General features: G+C 42.6%; 1 protein-coding gene across 7 annotated transcripts in view; it reads left to right on the top strand.

Annotated features, from left to right (window-relative positions):
* JMJD1C (jumonji domain containing 1C) overlaps positions 1-27669 on the top strand; it is a 155914-nt gene that overhangs the window by 126496 nt on the left and 1749 nt on the right. For all 7 annotated transcript variants that reach the window (XM_027737287.2, XM_027737282.2, XM_027737288.2 and 4 more), the window contains 16 exons: positions 2408-2580; positions 2887-5099; positions 7721-7922; positions 9591-9805; positions 10746-10898; positions 13721-13810; positions 15145-15272; positions 15454-15667; positions 16172-16386; positions 16648-16926; positions 17307-17475; positions 17883-17973; positions 18082-18212; positions 19279-19401; positions 20439-20578; positions 22744-22920. In XM_027737287.2, coding sequence (XP_027593088.1) covers positions 2408-2580; positions 2887-5099; positions 7721-7922; positions 9591-9805; positions 10746-10898; positions 13721-13810; positions 15145-15272; positions 15454-15667; positions 16172-16386; positions 16648-16926; positions 17307-17475; positions 17883-17973; positions 18082-18212; positions 19279-19401; positions 20439-20578; positions 22744-22920 — 4713 coding nt within the window. The remainder of the gene's footprint in view (positions 1-2407; positions 2581-2886; positions 5100-7720; positions 7923-9590; positions 9806-10745; positions 10899-13720; positions 13811-15144; positions 15273-15453; positions 15668-16171; positions 16387-16647; positions 16927-17306; positions 17476-17882; positions 17974-18081; positions 18213-19278; positions 19402-20438; positions 20579-22743; positions 22921-27669) is intronic.

Genomic DNA, 27669 nt, shown 5'->3' with positions numbered 1-27669 from the left:
AACCACTGAAGTCTCAGAAGACATGGTTTGTGTTTTTCAGCCTCTCGCCCAGTGCGGCGGCGGGGTTTGGCAGGCAGACGTGGCAATTACAGGAAAAGTTTTCTCAGCTCCTGCAGGCTTGGGATATGGCATGCTCATTGCAGGCACCTCAGAGGAATAGTGTAAGATGAAGCATGTGTAGTGCAGACAGAAACTTCGGAGAGCTTTATTGCCAGCTTCAATCAAATCTCCACTGAGCATGTGCACGCTGATTTTAGAGGCTTACAACTTGACCTAATTTGGGCAGATTTTCACAGGGACCACAAAAGGCGTGTCACTGACAGTGGTCCTTCTGCCAAATTGTAAGCCTTTGTGTCAAAGCTTGGAGTTCCTGAATGGTTATAAAGACTTTTTTCTTTTTCATCATGGGGAAAGCTATTCTTCCCCAGACTCATTCTTGAGAAAAGCCAAACCATTGTGGCTCAGTCTTTCCCAAAACAGTCAGTTTGAGTTGACCTTGTAATATGAAGTAAGTTTGATCTAAAATGTGATAAAGTCAAACACAGCAGAGAAGAAAAGCCTTAGAGAAAACTATAGGTGGATTTATCTTTTCATGTTGCTGCCTGCTCCACCCCATACTAAAGTCCGTTTTAAAGAACTTATGATAGACGTTGTTTTCACTTTGGCTGCCTGAAGTATGCAGCCCTGCATACCGAGGCACGTAGTTTTTTAATTATGTTGATATGTGGCAATTGTCTTGTGGTGACTTGTCTCCTGGCTTTCGCACTGGAGGCCTTTTTTAAATAGATCTTAGAAACCCAGAATGGGCGTTTCCGAGGTCGGTTTGCATGGATGCCACAATCACAGAAAGGGATCTGTGTAAGAGCAGCAGCAGCAGCCACCCTTGGCTCAGGGCTGAGCCGTGTCTGTGAGCTGAGGGAAGTGTGCCCCAAGCCCACCTTTCCCTCCTGTCCACGGGTGGCTGTCGCAGCTCCCATCTTTGGGCCGGGCCGTAGATGCTACAGGTGGAGTCACAAAGCTGTTTGAGCAATGCTTGGTGCTCAGGCAGATGTTCCCCGGCTCCTCTAGGGAGAAGGTGACAGGCCTTCTTTGCATAATACCTTAATGCAGCTTACAGGCTGTTCGTGGGAACACCACAGCGTGGGAACTCCTGGCCCAGGAAACGTGCGCACTAAAACTGTTCGCACAAACCCAAGCGGTTGATTAAATATTCAAAAATACAGAAATCAGAACTTCAAAGTCGTAGCACCTGCAGATCTATCCTGTGCTCTGTGTGTGTGTCATGAGAGCTCTTGGCTCCCCTTCTGCTGCAGCGGTTCCCGACTGGGAGTTGCCAAGTCTGGGGAGAAGGAGGGGGATGGACTGGTGAGGAGAAGAAGGTGGGGATGGAGCAGCACCGAGAGGCTTCGGGGTGCACGTGAAAGCGCTGCTCACTCTTGTCTCAGTCCCCCTTCTTGGCTTGTCCCCAGCACTTGAGCCCCACTTGAACAGGGTGCCCTGCTTTTCCACACTGCTGCACGCACTTCTCCTAAGCAGAGGAGGCAGGGAAAGGGGAGAGACAGAGAGCTACTCTTGGTCTTTCCTGCAGGCTGTTACACAAGTTCCAGAGAAGAAAGAAAACAGAACCTTAAGAAAGTAGTAGATTAAAAAACAGCTTCATAAATTAAGACTTAGTAGTGTGTCTGTGTAAACAAGGAGGTTGGTTTTGCCCACCTTTGGAGTATTTAGGTACAGAGCACAAAATTGTATGTACTGTGGCTTTGCCATGCTGCACAGTATGGCAGGTGTGTACATTTATGGTTTAGTAGTGTGATGATGATCATCATACCAAATAAAAATACCTGGCTAAATAAAGCAGATTAATTAGGATTATCATAATCATTTGGCTGGGGGGAAGAAAGGAACATCCAGGAAGGAGTTACTTATAGCCCTTGTATTGAGATTTGTCATAAAGCTGGAGATGAAGTTATCTTCCTGAAATATTAAGCCATATTTGTATCTTCAAAGAAATACTTCTTGCAATTCATTGAAGCAGTTGTGGTCTTCTTACTAATAACTGAACTTAAGTGTTGTCAGGCTGTCATTGGTTTGTTAATTTTGATGAACTTGAGATGCTGTTTTAGAATTAACTGTTCATCCTGAGTACTTGAAAATTAAGTGGTTCTAAGAACGCTTCTGAAATGTGTAAACTGTTTTGTATGCTACAAGTCCAGGGGAAGTACAATTGCATTGTTCCAGTTGATCAAAAAAGTGACTTAAATGTTAAATTTTATTTACTGGGTATGATTTCATACTGGAATCCATTATTTCTCTCTGATCATTGAGTAGGACTTGATACAGTGACCCTTGTGGTCCCATGATTATTTTGAAATGTGTTTTTATTTTTTGTTTTGGTTGGTATTAACAGAATACTCCCAGCCCCTGGTTACACCAACCCACCCCAGTGACCTCAGCTGACAGCCTTGGTTTACTGAGTCACATTCCCGTGCGACCATCCAGCGCAGATCCCCTGCGACCTCTCAAACTGACAACACATTCCAGCCCTCCGTTGTCCAAAAGTATCGTAGAGCATCGCAAAGAGTAAGTTTGCTGTTTAACTCGGTGTGAGAGGGTACATTTCAGCAGGTGGTGTTGCCTTCAAGCTTCATTTTAGTTTATTTGCAGACATGGGTGGAGACAGGCTTGTCGGTGTGCTGCCCTGTTGATTTATAATGGCACTGCAATTCATGGGCCATCTGAATACTTTTGAAAATTGTACCTAATATAAAGAAAAGTGGGGTTTTGTGTTAATAGATAACTTTGTTCGGGCACGGGAAGAAAGGTCTTCTGTCTGGCACGTTGCACTGCATTCAGACTGACTTGTGTTTGCTTAACCTTTTCAAACAGAGAACTGGAGAGGAAGGCATTTGTTGAACCTTTGCGTTCTGTTACCACTGCACCAGTAAAGACTGAGCTAGAGCAGAGCAGAACGCAGGCAGCAAAGGAGAGCCATATGCACAGACATTTTGCAGATCCGATGTTGAACCAGCTGCCAAGGCCACCACAGGAGACTGGGGAACGACTGAGCAAATACAAAGAAGAACACAGACGGATACTCCAAGAAAGTATTGAAGTTGCTCCTTTCACAGCTAAAATAAAAGCGCTGGAGGGAGAGAGAGAGAACTACTCCAGGGTAACATCCTTATCTTCAAGTCCCAAAAGCCATTCGGTGAAATACGACAAAGATGCTGAACGCTCTGTGTCAGAACTCTATAAAATGAAGCATTCGGTTCCGCAGAGTTTGCCACAGAGTAACTATTTCACTACCTTGTCTAACAGTGTAGTAAATGAACCTCCAAGATCCTACCCATCAAAGGAAGCTTCAGGGGCATATGTTGATAAACAAACTAATTGTCCTTCAACAGCAGCTAGTCCCCAGGCTCTCCCTTCTTACATTTCTTCTCTTTCAAAACCTCCACCTTTAATTAAGCACCAACCAGAGAGCGAAGGCTCTACAAGCAAGGTACCTGAGCAGCTTTCACAGTCAGTGCAGTCTCACTCTGTAAATTCTTTCAGAAGTGACAGCAGGAGCCCTACTCAGTTGTCAATCTCATCCTCAAATACACTCCGGAGTATGCCTGCCTTGCACAGAGCCCCTGTGTTCCACCCTCCTGTACACCAGAACCTGGAGAAGAAGGAAAGCAGCTATAGCAGCCTTTCACCTCCAACTCTAACCCCCGTTCAACCCGTTAACGCTGGTGGTGGTGGCAAAATACAGGAGCTGCAGAAACCACCAACTTTAGTACCTGAGCCCAAGGAAGCTCAGACTGTGTACAAGGGCACTTCTGAACAGAACGTATCAGAAATGTGGAAGTCTAATAATGCCCCAAATAACGAAAAAGCGGATTGGCACGTTGAAAGAATGAGTGGAAAGTCGCAATCTGCTACGGCATCTGTTATTGTGCGTCCTCCTTCTAGCACAAAGTACGACAGTGTAGCAGTAGTGCAGCCTGCTTCCAAAGATCGAGCTAGTGAGAGATCTTCAGCTGTGACAAATCAAGCAGATTGCCTGAAAACAGCGGAAGCCAGGGAGACTGGAAGAGTCATTCTGCCAAATATGAACTCAGACAGTGCTCGCACACAGTATGAAAAGAAATTTCCAGCTGTCTCGCAAGGCAGCATTCCTCGTGCTGCCACCCCCACCACAACTATCATCTGCAGCACCAAAACGGATGTCACTGCATCAGCAGCGACAACGACGAGCGCGTCAAGCTGGGGCAGCTCAGAAGTGACTTACTCCTTATCGAGCACGGTCCTGGCGTGCACAACGCTGGAGTGCCCGGCCTCGAGAGCTGGGAGTCAGGCGGTGGCCCAGGCCCAGGAATGCAAGGTCAGCACTCCAGCTCCGGTTACACCCGCTGCTGGCAGCACAGGCAGCGCTGCTCAGCCCAGCTCAGGATTCTCCACCTCCACTGACTTTGTCCATTTGAAAAAGCACAAGGCGGCGTTGGCTGCAGCTCAGTTTAAAAGTAGTAACACCAGTGAGGCCGAGTCCAACTCTGTGAAAAATCAGACATTTTCAACCTCTCTCTCCCTAGACAGTGGTGTCGTCTGTAATACAATAAACAAAGCGAACTCTGTAGGCAGTGGGCAAACTTCCCAGACGAGTCAGCCAAACTACCACACTAAACTGAAAAAGGCTTGGCTAACAAGGCATTCAGAGGAAGATAAAAACACTAATAAAAAAGAGAATTCAGGGAACAGTGTTTCAGAAATTATTAAGCCATGTACTGTCAATTTAATAGCTTCTACATCAAATGATTTGCAAAATAACATAGATAGCAAAATCTTGGCAGATAAGTTTGTGAAGGAAGAGAAGCACCCAAGGAGAAAAGGAAAACGAACTTATGAGTCTGGCTCTGAAAGCGGTGACTCTGATGAAAGCGAGAGCAAGTCAGAGCAAAGGACTAAACGGCAGCCCAAGCCAACTTACAAAAAGAAACAAAATGATTTGCAGAAAAAAAAGGGTGATACCGAGGAAGAAGTGAAACCAAATGGTGTTCTTAGCAGGAGCGCCAAAGAGAAAAGCAAGCTGAAGTTGCAGAGCAGCAATAACAGCAGTGAGTATATTGATCTGATCTGGAGGACACAGACTAATGTGAAGTCTAGCGCTGATAATCCTGGAGGGTTTGTCATGCACGATAGCTGGGAAAAGAGTTAAAAGCATACCTGTGTAAATGAGTAGGGCCAGATTTATCTGTCTCAAGGCCATTTGAAATGCCGTGGTGTAAGAAATACAGCATTTTTTTATATCTATGTTAACAAACTGGTTCTTGGCCTAAAAATAAGCAGTAAACAAACTGGTTTATGCTGTCCGTCAGAATTGAGCAGGCTGGTGCATATAGTTGTGCTAAATGGCACAACTATGTATATGTATTGAGACACATATATATGTTGAGGCTTTTTTTATTTTAAGATCTAATGCCTTTATTTTTAGAGCATTGCTGGAGGGAGAGATTCTCTACTGTTGAGTTTTAATTCATCCTTTGATCAGAAAGCCAGAGGCAGTTCCTTGAGAGCCTGATGCCACTGTGTTATGATTTGGTTAATTTAATGAAAGGTTTAAGGGAGTGTCATTTCACACTCCTAACTAACATGTGTAGTACATGGTGTTAACATCCCTCTTGTTTAAGGAATAAAGAAATTTAGGGAAATACAAATTTCAGTTTAAATGTAATACTGTAACATGTAGCAGATTGTAACTAGATTAGTCTGAAAAGAGAAACTGGTCTGGCAACATAAGGGATTTTATGTAAGAACTCGCCTTATTTTTTATCCCAATTTATTCTTCTCCAAGGACTCTTCTTTTGTCTTTAGTCTGGTTGAGTATGAGAGTCTACCATTAAATTACTTTTTGTAAGAATTTTTAAGTACAGGTAGCAAGAAAATGAGCAATGCTACCTGTAATTACATTCTGTGGCTTTTCACTGTCGGATGTATAAAGTTACTCTTCTGGTATTTGAGAGTACTTGATCCATCCCTAAGTTGTACTGGGTTCTGGAAGTGTTGTAAGTCTGTCTGAGGTATTCTGGGTATTGGGTCCAGTGATGATAGTATTACTTTTTTTCCTGCCCAACCAAAGGGAAGATCAAGGCAAACATGTCTGTAAAATCTTTTTCAGCTTCGTTTCTTAAAGTAAACTGTAAACATACACATGTAACATGTTAGGTCTTTATGACCTTTGTACTGTTGCAAAAGATTTGCTGTGGTTGTTATAATTTCTGAGAGAGAGCTGGTCAGAGATTCTCCTTCAAAAAGAACTTTCCACAAAGATTTACACAAAAACATAGTCAACCTCGAGGAGCTTTCTTGAAAGAAGAGGTTCCTCTGGGACAGCTGCCTGGGCTGTCTGTAGGTGGCTGAAGATAACGAACTGTGCTGCAGGATCTGGGGCTTAGTGGCAGTTTTGCAACATGGGTGGTATCTGGATGCTGCCAGGGTTGAAAACTGCTTTGTCCTGGTGCTGTTTTGGAAAGCCCCAGGAGCTCGTGTGCTAGCCAGAGCACTCAGAGCTCCAGGCTGTGAGGCTCCCTCCTGCAAAGCGAGGCATTGCACAGCCCTCCAAGTGTTGGGGGTCTTCCAAGTTCCTACCCACAGAGCTTGAAGTGTAACAGCTCCCAGATGACACCCAGGATCTCTGCTTCCAAGGCAGGAAACATTGTTTTTGGACTAGTAAACCTGTACTTTGGCCGTTTCTACTCCCAAGTTGTAATCCAGTTACTGACATGACCTGGATGAGTGTGAGGTGCAGTTTGTAGGCCATGAATTGAGGCACAGGCAGTCTGTCACTTGCAAAGTTTGCACAAGTGATCTCTGGCAAAATACTGATCTGAACCCAGGTACCAAGTCCAAAGTTAGCACCCTGACCTCTCTGTCATCCTGCATCAGATCCTGTTCACGGGACATGAACTTTCAGGAGTAGTGGTAGATGAAATGACAGATACTTCTGTCTATCTGCAGATAAGACTGGTGCCACTTTTAAGAGTCATTGAAATGAAAGCCTGGTTAAATAACAACAGGGTTCAGTTTCAAATCGTGTATGTGAAAATCGCACATATTACTCAATAGACTTGCTCCTCATGTTACTCGCTGTCAGATCTGCTGACTTCTGTATCGAAAATAGAATTATACTGCTTAGCCCTACAAAGCCAAGAAACTCCACAGAGAGTAAATGGATTTGTGAACAGAGCTGCTCTTCTGTAATCATATCTGTAACCTTCAGCAAAAATAAGTTTTGAAGAAGTAGGGGTTTCTTTTTTGGTTTTTGGGTTGGTTTTTTCAGGCTCTGCTTTTATTCATTAAATTGTTACCTTTTTTGCCTGTATCTTCCCTTAAAACAGAGTCCAGACCTACCTTTCTTGAGGTATTGTATTTGTTTGCTTGTTTTGTCAGAATGAGATTGTGAAGATGGTTTTAATAGAATATTTGGTGAACGATGCAGCTAATATATGGGAAATGCAGCATCTTGGGAGCTCAGCAGGTACTTAACTGTGCTCCTGCCTGCCTAAGTGTAACTGGTACCTTTGCTGTTTTAACTTGGGTGCTGACAGGCAGACAAGTGGAAATAATAATGGAATGTGTTATGCAGGTAACAAAAGAAATGTTGGACACTGACTGATGTTGACTGGGATCTGGGAGTAGGGACTGCCAGTACCTCATCCCACACTCTCTTGTTTTGCAGCTGGTATACCTCGCTCAGTGTTAAAAGATTGGCGCAAAGTAAAGAAGCTGAAGCAAACGGGAGAGTCCTTTTTGCAGGATGATTCTTGCTCTGAAATAGGACCAAATTTGCAAAAATGCAGAGAATGTAGGTTAATAAGAAGTAAGAAAGGAGAAGAACCCACTCACTCACCAGTGTTTTGTAGATTTTACTACTTTCGGCGGTAAGTACGACTATTTTCCCGATAATGTGGTATTTTAATTTTTAAAAATAATACAGACAAAGGAATTGCATGCTTGAAAGATGTCTGATTTTTCTGGCTCAGTCAGTCTGCCCGATAAAAGACAGCATCTAATTTAAGAGTATTTACATTTGTATTTCTTGTTTCTTTTGTGGATTCACTTCATTGCTGTTTAGAGCTTTATAACAAAGACATCAGAACATCTGCCTGGTGTACCTTAGGCAAGCAGAAAATACATCACCATTACACAGGTGTCTGACATTTGAAGTGGGATTTTCAAAAGGCAAGCTTCAGTTTTTCTGGACAAGTTGTACAACCACAGAGTTGCACTTATTTGTAATTGTTCTTCTGCCAGTATATGGTGGGAATGCTGCTCCAGGTTTTCTGAGGACAGAGGAGTTGTGACCTCCTTTTTCACAATTAATGGCCCATCAAGGGAAACTCAGAAGGAAGATTTCCCAGGGTGCAGTGTAATGCACGTGTTGCAGGCAGCACAGTCACCAGGAAAGTGCGAAACAGCTTTAATTTGTGCACAGACTGGGTTATCAGTGTATATCCAGCTCATTTTGGACAAGAAACTGTTCCCTAGATTGGGTTTAATTTTTTATAATGAAGCTTTAGTGACAAGACTTGGTGGTAGTCCTACTGGAATCATTTCAAGGGTGAACTCTGAATACCTTCTGTGTAAAGAGTATTTACTTCCTAATGTGGCAAAGTTGGAATTTTGGTGGCTTTTTCCTCCTCTATAAAGGAGAGAACATAAAGTTTTGCCAACATTTTAAAACACTCTAATGGAATTTAAGAATTTGAATGCTTTGACTGTATTGTGGTAACTTTTCCAGCAGTTTTAATTATTTTCATTGTGTTTAGGTAGTAGGGCCTGAATTGTAAACAAAGTTTGCTCTTCTGTTGGAAGTTGTTGTAACTCAAAATTCATCATTTCTTCCTGCTTATTTGAATACCTACCTAAATGTCCTTTTTGGTATTTCTAAATTCAGGACCGTTTTGCTGACATAAATTCCTTAAATAATCACATATGTAAAATTATATACCCTGTTTTGTGCATGGTGGAATAATGAATTGTTACTGCTTTAAAATAAGCTAAATAAACCAGGGTTAGTGAAATGGTACTGGGCAGGGTAACAGGAAAGCCTGTAGTTATTTTAAAGGTCAGACCTTAGTGGATACAAAAACATTATCTTCTGTTAGTTTTCTCAGTATGAGAGCAGTAGGATACAAAAATCTATAAAATATGAATCAGACTGAGTGACTGCTGTTGCAGACACTCCAAAAATTGGAAGTGGAGGAGTAGGTGGAACCAAACTTTGACAAAAAAAGAAAAAAGGCCCAAATTTTTCTGTCTGCAGTTTTAAATTAGTAATAAATGTTACAGAGTAACAATGATGAGTAAATAGGATGCAAAAAAGTGCCTAATAGATTAATTTTAGTTTTCATGCTTCCTTATTAGTAATTTTAAAATCATTTTCATCTGTAAGGTTTATGTGAAAATTAAAATATATTGTAGGATGCTGAAGAAGGTAAAAAGAAAACTTTGGTGTTGTAAGACTTAAACAGCAAGATGAAGTCAGTAAACTGTAAGTCACAGAATACAATGATACATGCACTTAAACTGTGTCTTTTCATTTTTAGGTTATCTTTCAGTAAGAACGGAGTGGTTAGGATAGATGGTTTCTCCTCTCCTGATCAGTATGATGATGAAGCACTGAGTTTATGGACACATGAAAACTATGATGATGATGAACTGGACCTGGAAACTTCTAAATACATTCTAGATATCATAGGTGATAAATTTTGTCAGTTAGTAACATCTGAGAAAACAGCCATGTCGTGGGTGAAGAAAGACGGTAAGAAATCTCAATGCTCTCAAAGCATGGTGCAGTTTCCCTTGAGTGACCCGTTGCTTCCTGTTGAGTAGCTTTTGTTCACTATACTGTCCTGCTGGATTTTCCAAGGCTGTTCTTTAAGAGGGCATGGTGGGAAGGGGCAGGTTCCTTCCTTGGGGCCAGCCCATTACAGAGCCAGGGCCGGGCTGCTGTTGGGGTTGGAGCAGCCTCAGTTCCCAGCTTGGCCTCCAGCTCTCCAGCCAGAGCAGCCAGCTCCAAGCCAAGGCCCACCACGAGCCAGGCACTGACTCCTGCCAACAGACAGTGTGTTTGATGTGTCTCCTTCCCAAAACAAAGGAGAACGTAGCAGAGCATGTGCTAACGCTGTCACCTCCTCCCCACCAGAGCCACAGTCCGTCCTTCTGGCCCATGGCAGATGGGCACAGGCTGGGAACAGGCTGGTGGCTCTACTAATTCCAGGCAGTATGAGGAGGAAGTGGGGCAGAAAACAGACGTACTGGCCAGGTCTCCGGAACAGACGCCTCCCTCTCCTCCTGCCAACTCCAACCGTCCAGCTCACTACTTTGGCTGCCCTTGAGATTAAACACGTCCCGTGGGCAGTCAGGGGAAAAACCCTCAGCTCTCCTGAGCACATGGGGTTAAAAGTATATGCTGAAGAGGTTCTTCATACTTGCAGCAGTATTTTTTCTGTGTGACTTTAGTCTGTGTTTTTTGAATGCTTTATTTCTTTACAGTGTATTGATAGTAGCATTGATGGGGAGGCTGGGTGATGGAACTGGGGGGGTACATGTTGATGGTCTGTTTATGAAGGATTGCTTTCCTCCCCAGCCCCCAGTTGTGTCTGAGGGGAAACCTATGAATGCTTCATCTATAAAGCCTATTCATTTTGTGTTTTGCATTTAAATTTCAGTCCTTTTATTCTGCTTATTTTGTATTTCAGCCAAAATTGCATGGAAGAGAGCAGTGAGAGGCGTCCGTGAGATGTGTGATGCATGTGAAGCCACATTATTTAACATTCATTGGGTCTGCCAAAAATGTGGATTTGTGGTCTGCCTAGATTGTTACAAAGCAAAGGAAAGAAAAAGTTCTAGAGGTCAGTTCTTTATGAACTAGAGTATTGTATAGGCTGTTTATTCTCATTTGTTGCAGAGCTGCTGATCCACTATAACTGTCTTTCTGTAAAGTGTTAAATTACTGCTTGTGTGTTTTGGTTTCTCTTAGATCTTTTTTTGCCTCTTTTGTCAGTAGATATAGAATCAGTCATTCAGAAAGCAACTGCTGTGGGGGCTATTTTAGCTCTTTGTCTGCAATTCAGTCTTTTTGTGTGGACTGTTGGAGGTTACTTGTGCCTTGCCCCTCAAGGTTAAATTTTGTTCTTCAATTGTGAGACTGATGCTCCATTACACCTCCCTGCTTTATGGTAACTCATTGCTGTTAAGACTTACCTTGATTTGAATGCCTTCTGGAGTTCTCCCTCCAGAGGTACGTGTCTTGTCATACTAACTTAACAGCCTATTCTATAGTTCTATCATAAAAAAGAAAGAGATGGAGAAAAATACTTCACATAGTATTTAAACTGAGTGTTAATGGAGGTCTCACAGTCCATCAGCCTACACACATACCCAGTTTAATTCCTGTGCTTTAATGGAGATGTTGAGTTTGGTCTGCAGAGAAGTATAACAGGACTGACTTGCAAACCTCTGATTTCTGGGTGACCCAGCCTGGTTGCAGTTGCTGGGAGGAATGCTGGGAAGATTGATTTGGTGTTTGAGCCCTGTGCTGTGACACTGGTGCTCAGGCTGCTTGGTGGAATGGATTGCCTTCCCGGGGAGGCAGGCACTGTGCCCTGGCACAGCTCTGCGGTCAGACGCTGTGCCAGGAACTGATTCAAGTATAATGCTGTTTGGAAAAGCATTTCCATGTTTGTCATAGCAGTGTAATGTCACAGATGTGAAACGTTAGTAAAATAAAGTTTAACTGTTAGATGGCAAAGCTTGCTAACTGCGGGGTCTCATCCACTTTGTCCCTGGCTTGCAGTGAGAAGCCTCCTACACTGCAGTTAGAGGATGTTCCCAGAGACTTCCATTGAAGCCTTAAGTTTTTAGGGAGCTAATGCCAGTGTTTTCCAGCACTGGGAACAGTTGTTAATGCTTTAATGCTGGAGGCTGCTTCAGCAGCTCTCCACTCGCTTAAGCCTGTGTGTGCATCCATCTGACGTGGCTTGGGATATATGCCAAACATTATTTACCCTGGTGGGAACATGCAGCCCAGAGGCTTTTTATAGTGTGTGTGTGTGTGTGTGTGTGTGTGTGTGTGTGTGTGTTAACCAGCCAGGAAAATTTTAGTAAAATGTCTCAGAAGTTTGAAAAAGCAGTATAAAGAAGGAGGCTTCTTTCCAGTCTTCTAACAGGGAAGGCTTTCTCCTTTCTCTTCATCACAGTGTTACATGCAAAAGCAGAGGTACGACAGTTTCCCTCGCTGTGGCTTCGTTTCTAATGATGCTGCAGGATTCTTGTGAACTGTATTTCTCCTTTGGCACTCTCTTAAAAAGTTCAGAACCACCCACCCATCTCTATATAATAGCACTTTATATTACACCATTTTTCCTGGAACTGGTAGTTGTTTTTGCAGTTGCTAAATGTAACAGAGAATCCCCTGGGTTTTCCCTGCTTCAGCAGGAATGTTAGAGGTTTAAATATTCCATATTCAGATATTTATCAATGACTTCTCTTGTTACTTTACTGAATGAATGTGCAACCATTGTTACCTTCAGACAGTTCATGGCACCATCAAGTGGAATGCCATGTTAGAGCATTTCAGTGAGAAAATACATTAAATAAATATATGCTACTTTGTTTCTTGATTTATTTATGTTTGTGACCAGTTAGATAATTCCATGTTTTAGGAGTTACAAAAACTACAAAATAGCTTGCAAATCTAATACTTATCTGAAAGGAATATTTGGTATGTTGTGTATCTACTACAGTGTAAGAAAATAATGCTTTAAATGTGTTAAATGGTTCTTTTTACATTGCTAGAACTGAGCAGACTAGTAAAAGGTTTTGGAAAAATGTCTTTAAACTAGCAGTTCAGTGGATAGGACACAAGGCTGGGGGTTGAGAGAGAAGTTTTATTCTTTCTGCCCCAAAATCACGTAGCAGGTTTGTGACCAGTTGCTTGGCCAGACTTTTTTTGCTCTCATTCTTCCTCTTTACACTGCGTATTTCAGGACAGCCTTCCTGAAACTTGATAGAAAGCCCCTCTCTACTGCCACAAATGGTTTTCAACCAATACACAGAGACTTATGGTTTCATGGTTGCTTTATTCTGACATAAACCCGTGATGCAACTTCCCTCTCCTTTGTGCCACCAGTAGCATTGGTGTAACTGCAGGGTAGGCTGACTCAAGAGTTGATTTGGTTAAGAGTTCATCTTTTTGGCTTGTTTGGCCAACTCTGGTTGAAGACAGCCACTTATTTGGAGTGTGGATTGTGTCAAAGTGGATTAACCTTTCAGTTGCAGCCTAAATGTGTCTCTTTTCCATGGCAGGATTCATTAAGGGAGGCTCATGGCCTTGGTAGCAACTGTAGCAACAGCAACTGTAAAGGATTTTGGCCTGTGTTAGATTGGCAACTGACTAAATATAATAAATACTTTGAAATTTTGATGTTATTGGCAAGGGTCTGTGTTACAGGTGCAGTTATTTCAAATTTCAGGGTTGTTAAAACTCTGTTTTTGAAAAGTAGCTCTATTGTGAAAAGTAACTGTTGTGTGCAGGTCTTTGTCACGCAGGATACCAGGGCAGAAGAGTTAATATGTGCAGAAAAACATTTCTGACTAAAACCAGTCTGCAAAACGTTGGCTCTGTCTGTGTGCACTGTAAGTAAAGTAAAACATTGGCCGTGCTGTTTTGCAGATAAGGAGCTGTATGCCTGGATGAAGTGTGTGAAGGGACAGCCTCACGATCACAAGCACCTGATGCCAACCCAGATTATTCCAGGCTCTGGTAAGACCACATGTGAATGAGCAGAATGTGTTTTTTCCCATGTCCTTCTGTAAAGAGAGGCCAGAGTTGTTTCTTGAAACTTCTGATTTTCCATTTAAAAACCTGGCAATTGAGTTAAATCATCACAGCAAGGCAGGCGATTCTGGACAGTTGCCAGCAGTGGGCACAGAGGATGAGGAGAGTAAGAGAAGTGTGCTGACAGATGTGTGAAGGGGTTTTGGGGACAGGCAGTGAAGAGATTGAGGATCTTGACCAATTAGTACCTTTTTAGAGCAGAGTAAACCAGCCAGAATGTACTTAATACCTCTGACCTTGGCTGTTAAAAGAAAATCTCAATAACATCAAGGAGCATTGTGTGGCAACAGATTTCTGGGGATTTGTTTTTCACTGTTGTCTGTCCCATTCACCCACACAGAAAAGAAAAGAAAATGTTTTGGTTGGACATTTGATTGAGCAAAATGCAGGAGCTCATGATAATTGAAAAACTAAGCAGTAATCATAAACCCGGCTAGATTCAAGACTTCTTTTTTCAACCAAGCAAGTTTCCTGAATCATTGCAGTTAGGTGTGGTGGTGGTAGTTGTGGTTATTAGCACAAATTTCCTTAGAATTTCTGCAGCATTGATACAGACCAGAAAACAGAAAAGTCAAATGTGCCCTTAAACTTACAAAGTAAATTCCCAGGTTATTTTAAGCCGAAAATACAGAGCCAGTCATTATTTTATGGATTGTTACATGTTAGTTCAGGTAGAAATGAAGGTTGGTTGGATTCCATAACAAATTCAGATTGTGACATTCCTCACAACAGGTTCCAGACTGAAACTGGTTTTAGTTTTACATTGTGAAGTGAACCACTTGTCTGGAAACAGCACAGTGAAAGCTGCCTACGTAACCTCAGTGGTGTTCTGTGCATATCCATTACCAAGCAGCCTCATTTACATGATCACATACTAATTTTTTTTGTCAAGGTGTGGCTCACTCGGTCTGCAGTTGATGGTTTTATTAAATGGAGCAATGATGCATCCATTGAACAATGAGAAGTAAATAATGAATGACTGGCTTGTCTGGTGGGTGCCATGCAATGGGAATGCAGAATACAGGTTAGATTATTCAGAAGAGTAGTGTGCAATTAATTAAAGATCTGTCTTTCTACATGAGCTTTAAAATAAACTGGGCAGTCATTTTAGAGTAGTTTTGAGTGTTAAATTTTAGGATTTCTAAGAGTTTAAATTATAAAAATACTTGGAGATAGCATTTTAGCATCACAGTGTGTGTATTGTGAAGAGGGTCACAAAATGACAGCTGCTGATGGTTTTCTTCTTAATTGTCTTCTAGTTTTGACAGATCTTTTAGATGCTATGCACAACATTAGAGAAAAATTTGAAATTAAATCCCATTGTCAGTGCACCAGCAAGCAGAGCACACAAGCTGGCAAGCTCCCTGCAATGAATGGTGTGTCTCAGGTGAGTCTAAAATGTGTGTGTATATTGCAGCTTGTTCAAGTGTTCTGATTCCTGTGGATTTCTGTATTTGAATAGTGCCAGCTGCATTTTAATTTGCATATGTGACAGTTAAGTGCTAGCCATGTCTTTGAAATACATTAGAGCAAAGCTATGTAGTTAAAAACAAATTTGTTCTTTACAGGTTTTGCAGAATGTCCTTAACCACAGTAATAAAATTTCTCTGTGCATGCCTGAGTCTCAACAGCAGAACACTCCTCAAAAGTCCGAGACAAATGGTAACACGAGCCCAAGGAGTGATGTAAGCACAGACAGCAAGTTAACACCACCCGAATCCCAGTCCCCCCTGCACTGGTTGGCTGATCTTGCAGAGCAAAAAGCCAGAGAAGAAAAGAAAGGTACGTGTTTGAAGTTGTCACATCTTGTCCATGACTCTGGGGGCACCACTGGTAACATAATTGAATTAATTAGAAAAAAATAACACCGTTTTCTGTTACAAAAAGAAAAGACGGTGATCTTTTCCTCATTAATTTTAACCTTGAAACTGCACTGCTTTTTCATGGTGGCATCTGAATCCCCAAATAGCCACTGTGGAATGCACAGGTGATGTGGGAGCATTTCCACATGTGGGATGTGGGAGCATTTCCAGCTGCAGCATTCCCATTTGGGACGGGTGCTCACTCAGCTGCATGTCTGAGGTGCTGAGGAAGGCCTTTTCTTGGTCACCCCGTTTGACTGCATTTTCAGGAATCTCGTTCATCCCCTGGTGTGTTTTCAGGTGGATAAAGCACTGTTGCTGCACAATCTGTTACCAGCAGGGTGAAATGCAGGACAGTGGTGCTGTTCCTGTGTCTGCATCATGATACAACAGTGTAAACTTCCAATGATTATTTTTGTTTTAGAGAACAAAGAGTGTCCTTCTGGAAAACATTCAAAGGAAGAGAAAGACCAGGATAATTTGGAGTCCCAGAACTGTAAAAACTCCCCTCCTGCATCCCAGAACAATGAGCAGGGCTCAACCTTACGAGACTTACTAACTACAACAGCAGGCAAACTGCGTCTGGGTTCCACCGACGCTGGCATTGCTTTTGCTCCAGTTTACTCTACAGGAACAGCAGTAAGTGTTTACAAGTCACACAGTTTTTTCTGTCAGGATTTGAAAGTCTGTATCATTTGTGTTGCCACGTTGTCTGATGGCTGTAAACTTCATATGAAAACTTCATACGTACACACACATACACACATTAACGTTTTATTTATTTTTATAAATGGTCATAATTGATACAACATCTGAAATGTTATTCTACTGCAAAAGGAATTGCACTAGCTTTACATGCTTTTATGTTGTTTAAGCACACATTTGTTTATTTTCTGACAGAGTGGCAAGAGTGGAAGGACTATGCCAAACATCCTCGATGACATAATTGCTTCAGTAGTAGAAAACAAGATTCCACCAAATAGAGCACCAAAGATAAATGTAAAATCTGAAATAAAAGATGAGCCAAAGGATGATGATAAATGTATTCAGGATGACTGCAGTAAACGGTACAGCGATATTCAGTATTCGTGGATCTGTGATAAGCATGTTCTGTGGCTCAGAGACCATAAAAACAGCAACAACTGGAAGCTCTTCAAAGAGTGCTGGAAACAAGGCAGGGTGGGTATTGAGGCGTTCGTTGTGTGGAGTGACCTCTGTGTGAACGCTGGGGAGCTGTGCTGAGGGACAGAAATGCCTGACTCCGTGTGTGAAGCTGCATTGTTAACAGTAGGCAAAAGCCTGTCAGGGATAGCCCACAGGTGAACTTGTGTAGTTAAACTTCAGTTACCTGCTCATGGTCAATCAGAAATTCCTGTCATGGAGTTTGAGATTCCAAAAAGACGTGTGTGACACCTTTGGGAAGGGGTGCTCCTGGAGGACATGTTAACAGCTCAGTAGGGCTAGGGCCTTCAGTGTGTGTTTCGGGTGCATTTGTACTTGGGAAAGGATAAGTATTGATTTTTTTTTTAATTATTATTATTTTATTTTACTTTTTACAGCCTGTTTTGGTGTCCGGTATGCATAAGAAAATGAACTTCAGCCTGTGGAAAGCTGAGTCCATTAGCCTGGATTTTGGAAACCAGCAAGCTGATATCTTGAATTGCAAAGACAGTATCATTTCAAACACCAATGTCAAGGAGTTCTGGGATGGTTTTGAAGATGTTTCAAGTATGTTACTGTGAATGTATTATTCTGTTGATTCTGAACATGATCAGTGCTAGAAACTGCAGTTAAATATAATCTTTATGGATCTTGAGGCTTTGAAGAAACTTTAAAAAGAAAGTTGTAGATAATCTGTTTCCAGAGAATGTGATGGAAACTGGCATTTTGTATGTTTGCAGAATGAAAGATGCACTATTACAGTTAGGTCTGACTAGGAAATCAAACGAATGTCATTGTCCCTTAGCTAGTTGAGTTTCATTTGTATCATTCTTGAGTTCTGAAATAATTTATCTGCTGTTTCATGTATGAAATTCTGATTATTGGTAGGTTAAGAGTTCAGTTCTATGTTTTGGTTGAATAAAGTAAAACACCTACAGTGTATTAGTTCTTAGTAATTTCTGTGTTATTTGCAGAACGGCAGAAAGTAAAAAACGGGGAAACAGCTCTGCTAAAACTGAAAGACTGGCCTTCTGGTGAAGATTTCAAGGCCATGATGCCAGCAAGGTATTTTGAGTTTAATATCAGATGTTCTTAAGTCAGTCCCTATGCTGGGTTTTTCTCTCTGTGTAATGGCACAAATTCAATTACATTCTTCTTTCTTTTCTCCTTCAGATACGAGGACTTACTAAAAAGTTTACCCTTGCCTGAATACTGTAGTCCAGAAGGAAAACTAAACTTGGCTTCTCATCTGCCAGGATTTTTTGTCCGTCCGGACTTGGGACCCAGACTGTGCAGTGCATATGGTGAGTGTGCCCTAAAGTGCAGCAGTTACCTCTCCCCTTAAACCTGTAGAAGGGTACACTATAATGCTTGATAGAAACTGAGCTTCCTTGAAGGCTGATTGTTCACTCGGTGTAGGAGAAAGATGGACTGACTTGAATATTAACAGCACAGGCATGAGAGTTTAGTTGCTTCTGCATTTCTTTCTGTCTTTTCTTGTGCTGGTATAGCCTTTGGAAGCATATAAATGTTTATGTGCTTCTACACAGAGATAGATCCTGTCTTTAGTAGTGCTGTATGACACAGTACTTCATGAGATGTTACTGTCCTTGTAATTCTGACCATAAATAAGTCTCAGCATATTTCTCATAGTTTGTTTAGTGTGCTAAACACTCAAAAACCTATTCAGAAAAGGTTGTTTCCCTCAGACGTTTTCTGTCTGCTCCTTCTTTTCCAAAGAATTTTGTTCAGTTCTGTTTTACAGATTGTTGTATTAGGACAAGAAATGAGTGGTAATTTGTGAAGTGATGGCTTTGACTTAAAAAGTCCTTTGAAATAAACGTATTAACAGTAGTGATCAAGGCATGGGTCTGAAGAACTGAGTCCTTAATGTCCCTCTCATGTAATACTGCTGTAAGGCTTAGTGTTCTAAAATGTCCTTTTGACATAAGAATGTGTGTTTTCATCTTTTAAAACTAAAGTTAATTTTCCTCCTTGTTTGGGGGTTATTTTGATTAACAGCTCTGCTTAAAGCCAGACATAAAAGTGACATTTTTTTATAGCCTTGTTTGTTCACTGTACCTGTATTCTGCCCTGAACACCCTGAAAGGCTGAGGAGGAATGGAACACAATGGTCAGGAAATGTCCCCCTCTATTCTAATGAAACATGTTTTGTTCTTACACAGTTACCTGGGTATCTGTTAACAAATAACATTTTCTTGTTTAGCAGGTGAACCAAAAGCACGTTTGTAGTTTGTGTATCTCAGGGACACTCAGTGTGCTTTCAGAAGTGTCTTCTCAGTTGTTGCACATTTCTATTTGAAGGTGAATATGCAACGCAACAGATCTTAATTTTGTCTTGTACCACAGGTGTGGCTGCTACTAAAGACCATGATATAGGAACCACAAATCTCCATATCGAAGTGTCTGATGTCGTGAACATCCTTGTTTATGTTGGCATAGCAAAAGGAAATGGAGTACTTTCCAAATCAGGTAAAGGGAAGCTCACTCACTGTGCCAGGTGTAGATGGACTGAATGTTCTGCTGATTCCAAAACTGACACCATTCTTCTGAAGGGGATGGAGGATACCCATAAGTACTTGCTTAAACCTGGGAGGTTCTTTGTTTCAAGCGTTTGCACACATATTAGTTCTGCATAAATACACTGCAGCTCATGAATTATGAAATGGTGTTTCAGCCTCTTTTCACTTTTTTTTTTGCCTTTCCCTATAATTGATGCACCATTCCTGTGCTGGGACTGGCACAGCTAATGAAAGTGCAGGATGAAGGATTTCCTCTGGCAGCTCTGGTGGTTCTAACAGTTATGTCAGGATGATGTATTTGCCAGACCTTCTGTTTATTCTGCTCCTTCTGGGTGCACTGTGTTCACTCTATTGAATTTGGACTGTAATGTAATTTTTCAGCACCGGAGAGCTTAAATTGGTGTTTGTTAGTCAGCTCTATGAGGTTTATTGGTTATGTGAAAAAGTCTTTAAATCACTGAAATAGTTTTGTTTCTTCCTCTTTTTCTTTTGTCCTCTTATTCCACAATCAGCAAATGTAGATTTTGGGTGTGACTAATACAGCTGCAGTAAAGTTTGTCTTTTATGAGCTTTGTTTTCACTTGGGTATGCACTGAGTTAATAGCAGCAAACTTGAGCATCCTGGGAGAGCTCTGCCTGCTAGAATAGCATGCTAAACATTGCTTATGCTGACTGCAGGAAAACACATTTTTCATCTTTTAATGTTTTGGTACCAGCCTTCTTGTTTATTTCAGGTAGGTGATTGTGTTCCGTCAAATTCAAGAAATGTGGAAGAGTTTAAAAATTAACTATTTTTAAGGTATCCGTGGCATTCTTGTTCTAGTACCTAATTACAAACACTGAGCACAGAGATCATCTGGGGGCTTCTGTTGTATTCAGCAGACTTTTATTCTGCTCAGTCTCACACAGGAAATTTGAAAAGAAGGTGTTTAGTTTCAAAGTTTTCCCTCTGTCTCACACTTAAAGAATATTTTTGTTGAATCTTAGGAGTTTTGAAGAAGTTGGAGGAGGAAGATTTGGATGATCTTTTAAGGAAGCGGTTGAAGGATTCAAGTGAATTACCTGGTGCTTTGTGGCACATTTACGCTGGCAAAGATGCTGACAAGATAAGAGAGTTTCTGCAAAAGGTTAGATTCATTACACATGATTTATAAATGAACCAAGTACTTAGTAAATCGAAGGGGGCTGGCAGAAACCACCAACTGCACCTGAGTGCAAGGGAAGGGAGGGAAGTAAAATAAATTATAATTGACCTGCTACATCATCAACAAATAAAATACATGGCATGATACACATTCACTTCGTAAGAGTTACAGTTGGCCTGCAAACCCTGAAGGCTCAGGAGGGCATGGAGATTTTTCTTGTCCTTCTCTAATACAAAAGATAATCCGTAGGATGATGTTTTTCTCTCACTGATCCATTCTTGCATTATCAGCTGCTGGATTTTTGGTGAGTTGTCCCATGCCAAAACCCTGACCTTGTCATCCAGCAGCCACTGATGTTCCTCAGGACTCTGTTAGGTCACTTAGCTCAAAGAACTTGCCTTGGCTCTTAGTGAAGGTGGAAGCACTGTGATAATGTATCCAAGGGCAGCAAACTTATTCCTTAGCTACGGTGCAGCCTGTGGTGCAACAAGTTAGAGCCACATCAGAACCTTTCAGGTCATTCCATAGGATGGATATCCATCAGTGGCATTAAATGTAGGGATACCATGTTGGAAGCAGTTTTCTGTGCCCTGTCTTCAGCATGTTTTGATGTTCTAGGAGACAGCCTGGCTGGATGACATAGAAATACCAAAATATCACTGAAGTGGTTGCTCGAGGAAAAGAAATCTTTTCTCTCTTCTACTATGGGAAGAAATTAGATGAGTTTTAACTGGCTGAACCAAAGGGGTCCATAAACAGGCTGGAGGCCAAAGGCTCTACTGCCAGCAGGGAAAAGCCTTAAGAGCTCTGGCAGTGAAGATTGTTTTGGACAATAAAGCAGTGTTTCTGTACCAAGGCAGCTGTCCTCTGGTGACTCAGACATTTGCTCTTTGGCAAGCTGAACTGGGGGGGAAAATGAGCACTAGTAAATAAAACACAGCTGATTCCAGGAGATTATGAATTATACAGCAAGACTTTTCTGTTCATTCAAAAAGTAGATGCTCATAAATAAGATTGTGGCTCTTCAGTTTGAAAAAGAATTGTGAACAAAAGCACAACTGCAAGGGAACAGGTGGACAATGAGGAGTATTCAGCATTTCCTGTCTCAGAGCAGTCAAGGGATATTGTGAAACTCTTTGAGCAGCAGGTTTGAAACAGAAGCACTTAGGGTGCTGTGTAATGAAGGTCGTCATTTGCTGCCATGGCTTGCCCTGGTATCCAAAATGAGTCGTGTACTGGAGTGTATTTTGGAAGTACTGAATGGGAGATTAATTGATGGGTAAACGCTGGGACCATTTGCTTGCCGATAAGAGATAACTGTAACAAGATAGTGAGATCTTATCCCCCTACAGAAGAAGGGGGATAATACTGAAGAACAACTTCAAGCTCTGCATCACGTAATTAAGTATATTTAATATCAATATAAGTAAAAATCTATGTTTGTAATGAGATAATTTTCATGATAGGCGGATCAGAGTCAATAGAATTGATTAGTAGCAGTAGCAGTAACAGTTGTTCCCCTGTGGCTCACATGGTGTGAGAAATGGGTGTGCAGTTTGGTTTACCAATGTCAGGAAGTATTTTATATGTCCATTATTTCTTCTGAATACCTTCATGGGATGGTAGGAAAATAACTTCTTATCCCAGTGTGATTGGGGCGCGAAGGGGACCTCTTGATGGCCCTCTGTCTAGCCCTGTGCTCCAGCAGAATCACCTGGAGCAGGTTTCCCAGGACTGTAGGACCCTTGGGTTTTTATCTGCTGCTTTTTTCCTGAGCTGGGGTTGTGGTGGTGCTTGTCTGTGTCAAAACTGAAGGTTGTAAGTCTGAGGAATTGGCAGCACAGGAACTCCTGAGGTCAGATATTATTTTCTGGATGAAAGAAGTCACACAGAGAGTGTCTGGCTCATTAGTAGATTATTGTGCAGAGTTCTTTACAGCTCTGCATTTTGGAGTGGGAGTGCTGCAGATATCTTTAGTTCAGTGGGACTTCACAGTTCCTTTGAGGTTGTTTTGAATCCCTGACTAGAGTTCTTGTTTGGATATTGGGAACACAGTAACATTACTGGCAAGTTAGATATATTTTCAGTTTATCAGCAAAAGGTTTGGTTATTTTGGAAGTGACTTGGGATCTGTTCTGTACTTTCAGATAGCAAAGGAGCAAGGCTTAGAGGTTTTACCCGAGCACGATCCAATACGTGATCAGAGCTGGTATGTGAACAGAAAACTTCGCCAAAGACTTTTCGAAGAATATGGAGTAAAAACCTGTACGGTTATTCAGTTCCTTGGAGATGCTATTATTCTACCAGCAGGAGCACTTCATCAGGTAATGTACCTCAGCTTAAAGACACGCAGGATTAAATAGCATAAATGCAGTAAAATGACTTTTTTTCCAAAGACATAGATACATCTGTACGCAAGTAGATTTTATTTTCTTATTAGTGGCTGTTAGTATATAGGAATGTAAAATAAAGTTACATCTAGTGGTGTAACTGATTAGCCAGTGCTAATGTACAGCAACTTGAATGCCTTAAATATTAGTTCCTTTTTTTGCTTTAGAATTACAAATGAACAGACTATTATTAACCGCTGTTTTCCACTTTTCATTTCCTTAGCAGATTTCTAAACAAACTGGGGTTAGTTATGGCAAAGTCAGGTTAGTAATTTTTTTCTTCTAAGCCAAAAGTTGACCTCACCGGGGGAGGCAGGGAGAGCAACTTGAGCAGGTAAAAACCACCTGGATGTCACTGTTTTTCTCTTCAGCCACAGGAGAATTGTAGTGGGTGTTCTGGTGTTTCTGTAACAAGGGTTTTGGTTGTTTTCCCATGCCACACTGTTTATTTTTACACAAAAGGTACATTAGTCACCTGGAGTCATCATTGTCCCTTCTTGCCATCAGAAAGAGTGATACTACCTTTGCAGCAGCTGAGCTGATTTAATCCTTAGTTATATAAGGAAAAGTACTGCCAGTGGGGCAGTTCTGGAGAAACAGGATGAATTTGTGTCAGTCAGCTTCAGTCATCTCCTGGCACTGCCTTTTGTTTGGCGTTTTTTTTTTTTTCCTCCCAGTCTGTGAACTGCTGCTCCTTGGTGAAAAGAGGAAGAAAGCACAATTGTTTTGGGGCCGTTATAGATTTATTTCTTTCTTCACTCCATTAACCTTTTCCTGCTTCAGCAGGAAGTGGAGCCTTCTTCCTTGCTGTGTCACCAGCTGCCAGGCAGCACTAACAAGGGAGCTGACTGTCCAGGAATGAGGAGCACACCCACCCTGCACTTGGGGTTGTAAACCATCATGATATTAAACATTTATCACTGATCTCCACGCGGGTTCAAGCGAGGCCAGGCCTTTCTGGGGAAGATGCTATTTGGTTTCTGATGTGCAGATCAGCTTCCACCTGCTGGCAGGGAGGAAGCAATGGCTTGCCATGTCACCGTGGCCAGGGCAGTTGGGGCTTCTTCCTCTGTGAAAAACTGCCTGGTGATGACAGCTGCTCTGTACCTGCTCTCTCTTCTGGCTCTGTCAGTTCTGGGGCATTGGAAACAACAGGTACCTTACCCAGACCAGGCTCCTCATCATTCCAGTGGGTTTTTGGGTGGGTTTAATGTGGTGGTACGTAGCTCTGGATAGTCTGCAGGGATTTGTTTTCTGGCAAAGAAAAAAAACACCCAAAGAGCCCCAAACAAACCCAGGTGACCCAAATCTGGAGTTGTTGTAGGTTACCTTTCCCTGTACCTTATCTCCAGGGCTTGATGTTACTTCACAAAGGTGAAAGAATGTCTGACATTGCTGTTGTTCTTGGCTCCTGTTGGGCTAAAGCAGCTGGGGCTCCCAGAGTCATGTATTGCATCCTCCTGTAGTCTTGCTCTGATCTCTGGAAACAAGGGAGAGATGTCCCAGATATGAGAGTGAAAAGGAACCCCACAGAAAATAACAAATGTACTGGGAAATTTGCTTTATATAGCATGTGACATTATATAAAGGGATGCAGAATATAAAACATGAAGTAGTGGGACTGTTCCAGGCTTCACTGCAGTTCATACGTTTAAGGCCCAAAAATAAGATCACTCTTATCTCCTTGGCTTTAAACTCCAGATTGCTTTTGAAGTGGTAATGTTCTAGCTTCTGGCACCAAGGAGTTAATAACGTGGTGTTTTTAAACCTTAGTGGGTGAAGCTGAGAACCTTTTCATCTTCTGTAAGTTCCTGTGAATCTGCCACGTAGGAGGAAATGAAAGCATCGTGTTCTTTCATGTATGTGTGCGCAGTGCTCTCTCTATATAGAGGTGCATAAATACTGACCTTAGGGATCAGCACCAGCACTTCAGAGATACAAAGCACATTTAAACACTGAAAAATAAGTCTGCACAAGAATACATACCACGTTGAGTTTACACATTGAGTGTTTCAGATTTACATGTGCATCATGAGTCTTTAATTATTAAAACTGGGTGAGAGTTGATACTAAATTTGGTGGTAAATTAACATTTTTATTTTTGTTTGCTCATCAGTAATGTTGTGGAGCAGAGGAAATCAGGCTGAGGGCTGGAGTTAGGGAGCCTGGGTGCCTATGGTCACTGCATGGTGTAGGTCAGACACTTCCATCCTGGAGCCAGTTAGGATTGTTGGTACACTACTGCTTCTGGTGTGCTGGTCTAGAGTTTTACTGTTCTAACAGTAAAACTGTGGAGGAACTTGTGTGTTTTCTTCTGTATATCCTTTTTTTCCCCTCTCCCAGGTTCTGTGGATTCATGTCTAGCTTTTAAAGTAACTTATTCTTAACATTTTATGGTAGCATAAAGCATTCTTGTTGCTTCCCAGGTTTCTCCTCTCCCCGTGTCCTTGCAGGCAGCAGTCACATCCCCCTGGTGATCACTGCAGTAGGCAAAGTCAGGCTGTTCCTGGGGTGGGGGTGGGAGGCAGAGCCTCTCCTGTGAGCTGTGACAGGCAGGGCAGCCTTGTCAGTGCCTCTTGTGGAGGGAATTGCTCTCTCAGGAGAGGAAACCAGAAATAGATGCAACCTTGCACCGGTCACCTCTGCAGATGCTTCCCTGGATGCAGCGTGAGGGATGTGCTGTGGGATCACGCTGTGTCCTTCCTTCTCGGCTGTGTGAGTCGGGAGCTCAGCAGTGTCCCTGCCTTGCTGATGTCTGGGCCTTGTTCACTCTGTGGGACTTGGAACAGGGAGCCCTGAGCTCTCCTTGGAACTTCCCCAGCTAAAAAAGGAGTGTTGTGCTGTCCTGAATGAGTCACTCTTTCTGCTGCTCCTCTGTGGGTCATGCTGCATCACAGGCATCTCTAGGGATGCCCTGCCTGCTTTTAACTTGGTGGCTCCAAATTTGTAAAATGTTTTGGCGATAAATTAAAAGCTAAAGGTACTGGAGTCAGTGATTGAAATGTGGTGTTGAGGCTCCCTGCAAAACTCGTTCATAGAGAAACAGGTTATTATAATGTTGGGTTTTATAGTGGTATTATCTTGATTTAACAGCAGGATTATATATTGTAAAATTACGTGCTGGAGGTAATGCGACATCCTGGCGATGTTCCGATAAGGATGTGGGATAAAGGTCTGGGCGTGGCGAGTGCAGAGCTCCCGGAGCTGAGCCTTGCAGGAAGTGGCTGATCCTGTGGCCGTGAGGACGGGTGGGTGGCCCTTTCCTCCCTGCCCAGTCACCTTTCCCTGTCCCAGCCCAGGTCTGAGGCTTTTCCAACACTCCACCCATCTCCTGGCCCTGCTGGAAAACCTCTGCTGTGTGTGGGCTGGGTGTGAAGCTGTTGTCAGTTCAGCTGGAAGTGGCACAGGCGTGGGAGTGCTGCACTCCTCACCCCGCAAACCCCGGGGGATCCTTGCTGAACGTTTTTATTTGTGTGTGTCACTGTATCAGCTTGTGCTATAAATATTATAAATAGAACTGCCTGTGGGCTGCCAGGGGGGTATTCCCATGGTAAAATCTGTCCTCCCCACAGGCTTTTCACACGGATAAGACAGGCCCTGGAAGGGAAGGAGGCTTAAGGCATAGCAGAATGAAAGGTCTGAGGGAAACATTCCCTATTCTGCCATGGAGAGAGAGGGAGTTGGTGAAACCTTGTCTTGGTGAGGAGAAAGTGAATGAGTCCTGTGGGATTTGCATGGGCTGGCAGGGAAAACAAGGGCAGGTGGAGACTTGAAAGAGGTGAGAAGTCTGAGGGGAGGAGAGGGGGCTGTAGCCAGGCAGAGAAATTTCAGCCCAGGCTCTAGGAAATTCCCTGAGAGGGGAGAGCCTCATGATGGCACTTGTGCAGCTGCTGCCTTGCTCCTGGCTTTCTGCCGCTCGCAAACTGTGGCATCAACAAACCCTCCTCGAATCTGGAATGACTTCTGTTGTGATTCACTCTCAGGAGGGACCAGCACTGCTTTGTCCTTGATGATGGGGCTGCAGAAACCCTGCATGCAACACAAGTGCTGAGCTGGAGTTACCACTGGGAGTTCAGCTGTAGAGGGCTGAGCTGCCCACGCTTGGGCAGTGGTTTTGAAGAAAAGAATAATTTTTAAATGAAGTCCTGTGTCCTCAGCTGTGCAGGCCCCAGGGGTTTCTTTGAATGTCAGGTACCATAATGGAAATTTTAGAGTATGCATTTAAAAACTCTAGATTTTGCTAGGTTCGACCTTAAACTGTACAGATCTCTGTCAGCCCTGAGCAGGGTGGGACTGGGTGTTGCTGGGATGTCAGCAGAGCTGCCTCCCCAGCCCCAGGCTTTGGGAATTCCACAGAATTGCACAACTCTGACGAGCTGTTGGAGTTCAGGGAAGTGAGGGTTTTGACATGCTGAATTACAAATTACAGTGTAATTTGTAAGGGTTTAGGGGTGAAAATACGATACTGAATGTTCCTGAAGGGAACGAGCAGGAGTTGATGGTCCTGGTCACAACCAGGAACTGTTTTCCCTCTCCCCTGTCCTCCAGGTAGGACCTGAGTGGCAGGAGATGGTGTCTGTTCCTCAGCAGTTACCTCACACCAGTAAGAGGAAAGTGCTTTCCCCCCTCCCCCCCCCCCCCTTCTCAATCTACCCCTTTCTTTGTTCATGATTTTTTTTTTCT

This window comes from Pipra filicauda, unplaced genomic scaffold (assembly GCF_003945595.2).
Source record: "Pipra filicauda isolate LSUMZ 115617 unplaced genomic scaffold, ASM394559v2 scaffold398_size834171_pilon, whole genome shotgun sequence".
Taxonomy (NCBI): domain Eukaryota; kingdom Metazoa; phylum Chordata; class Aves; order Passeriformes; family Pipridae; genus Pipra; species Pipra filicauda.
The sequence above is the reverse complement of the archived record's forward strand: the minus strand, read 5'-3'. Positions and strand labels throughout refer to the sequence as shown.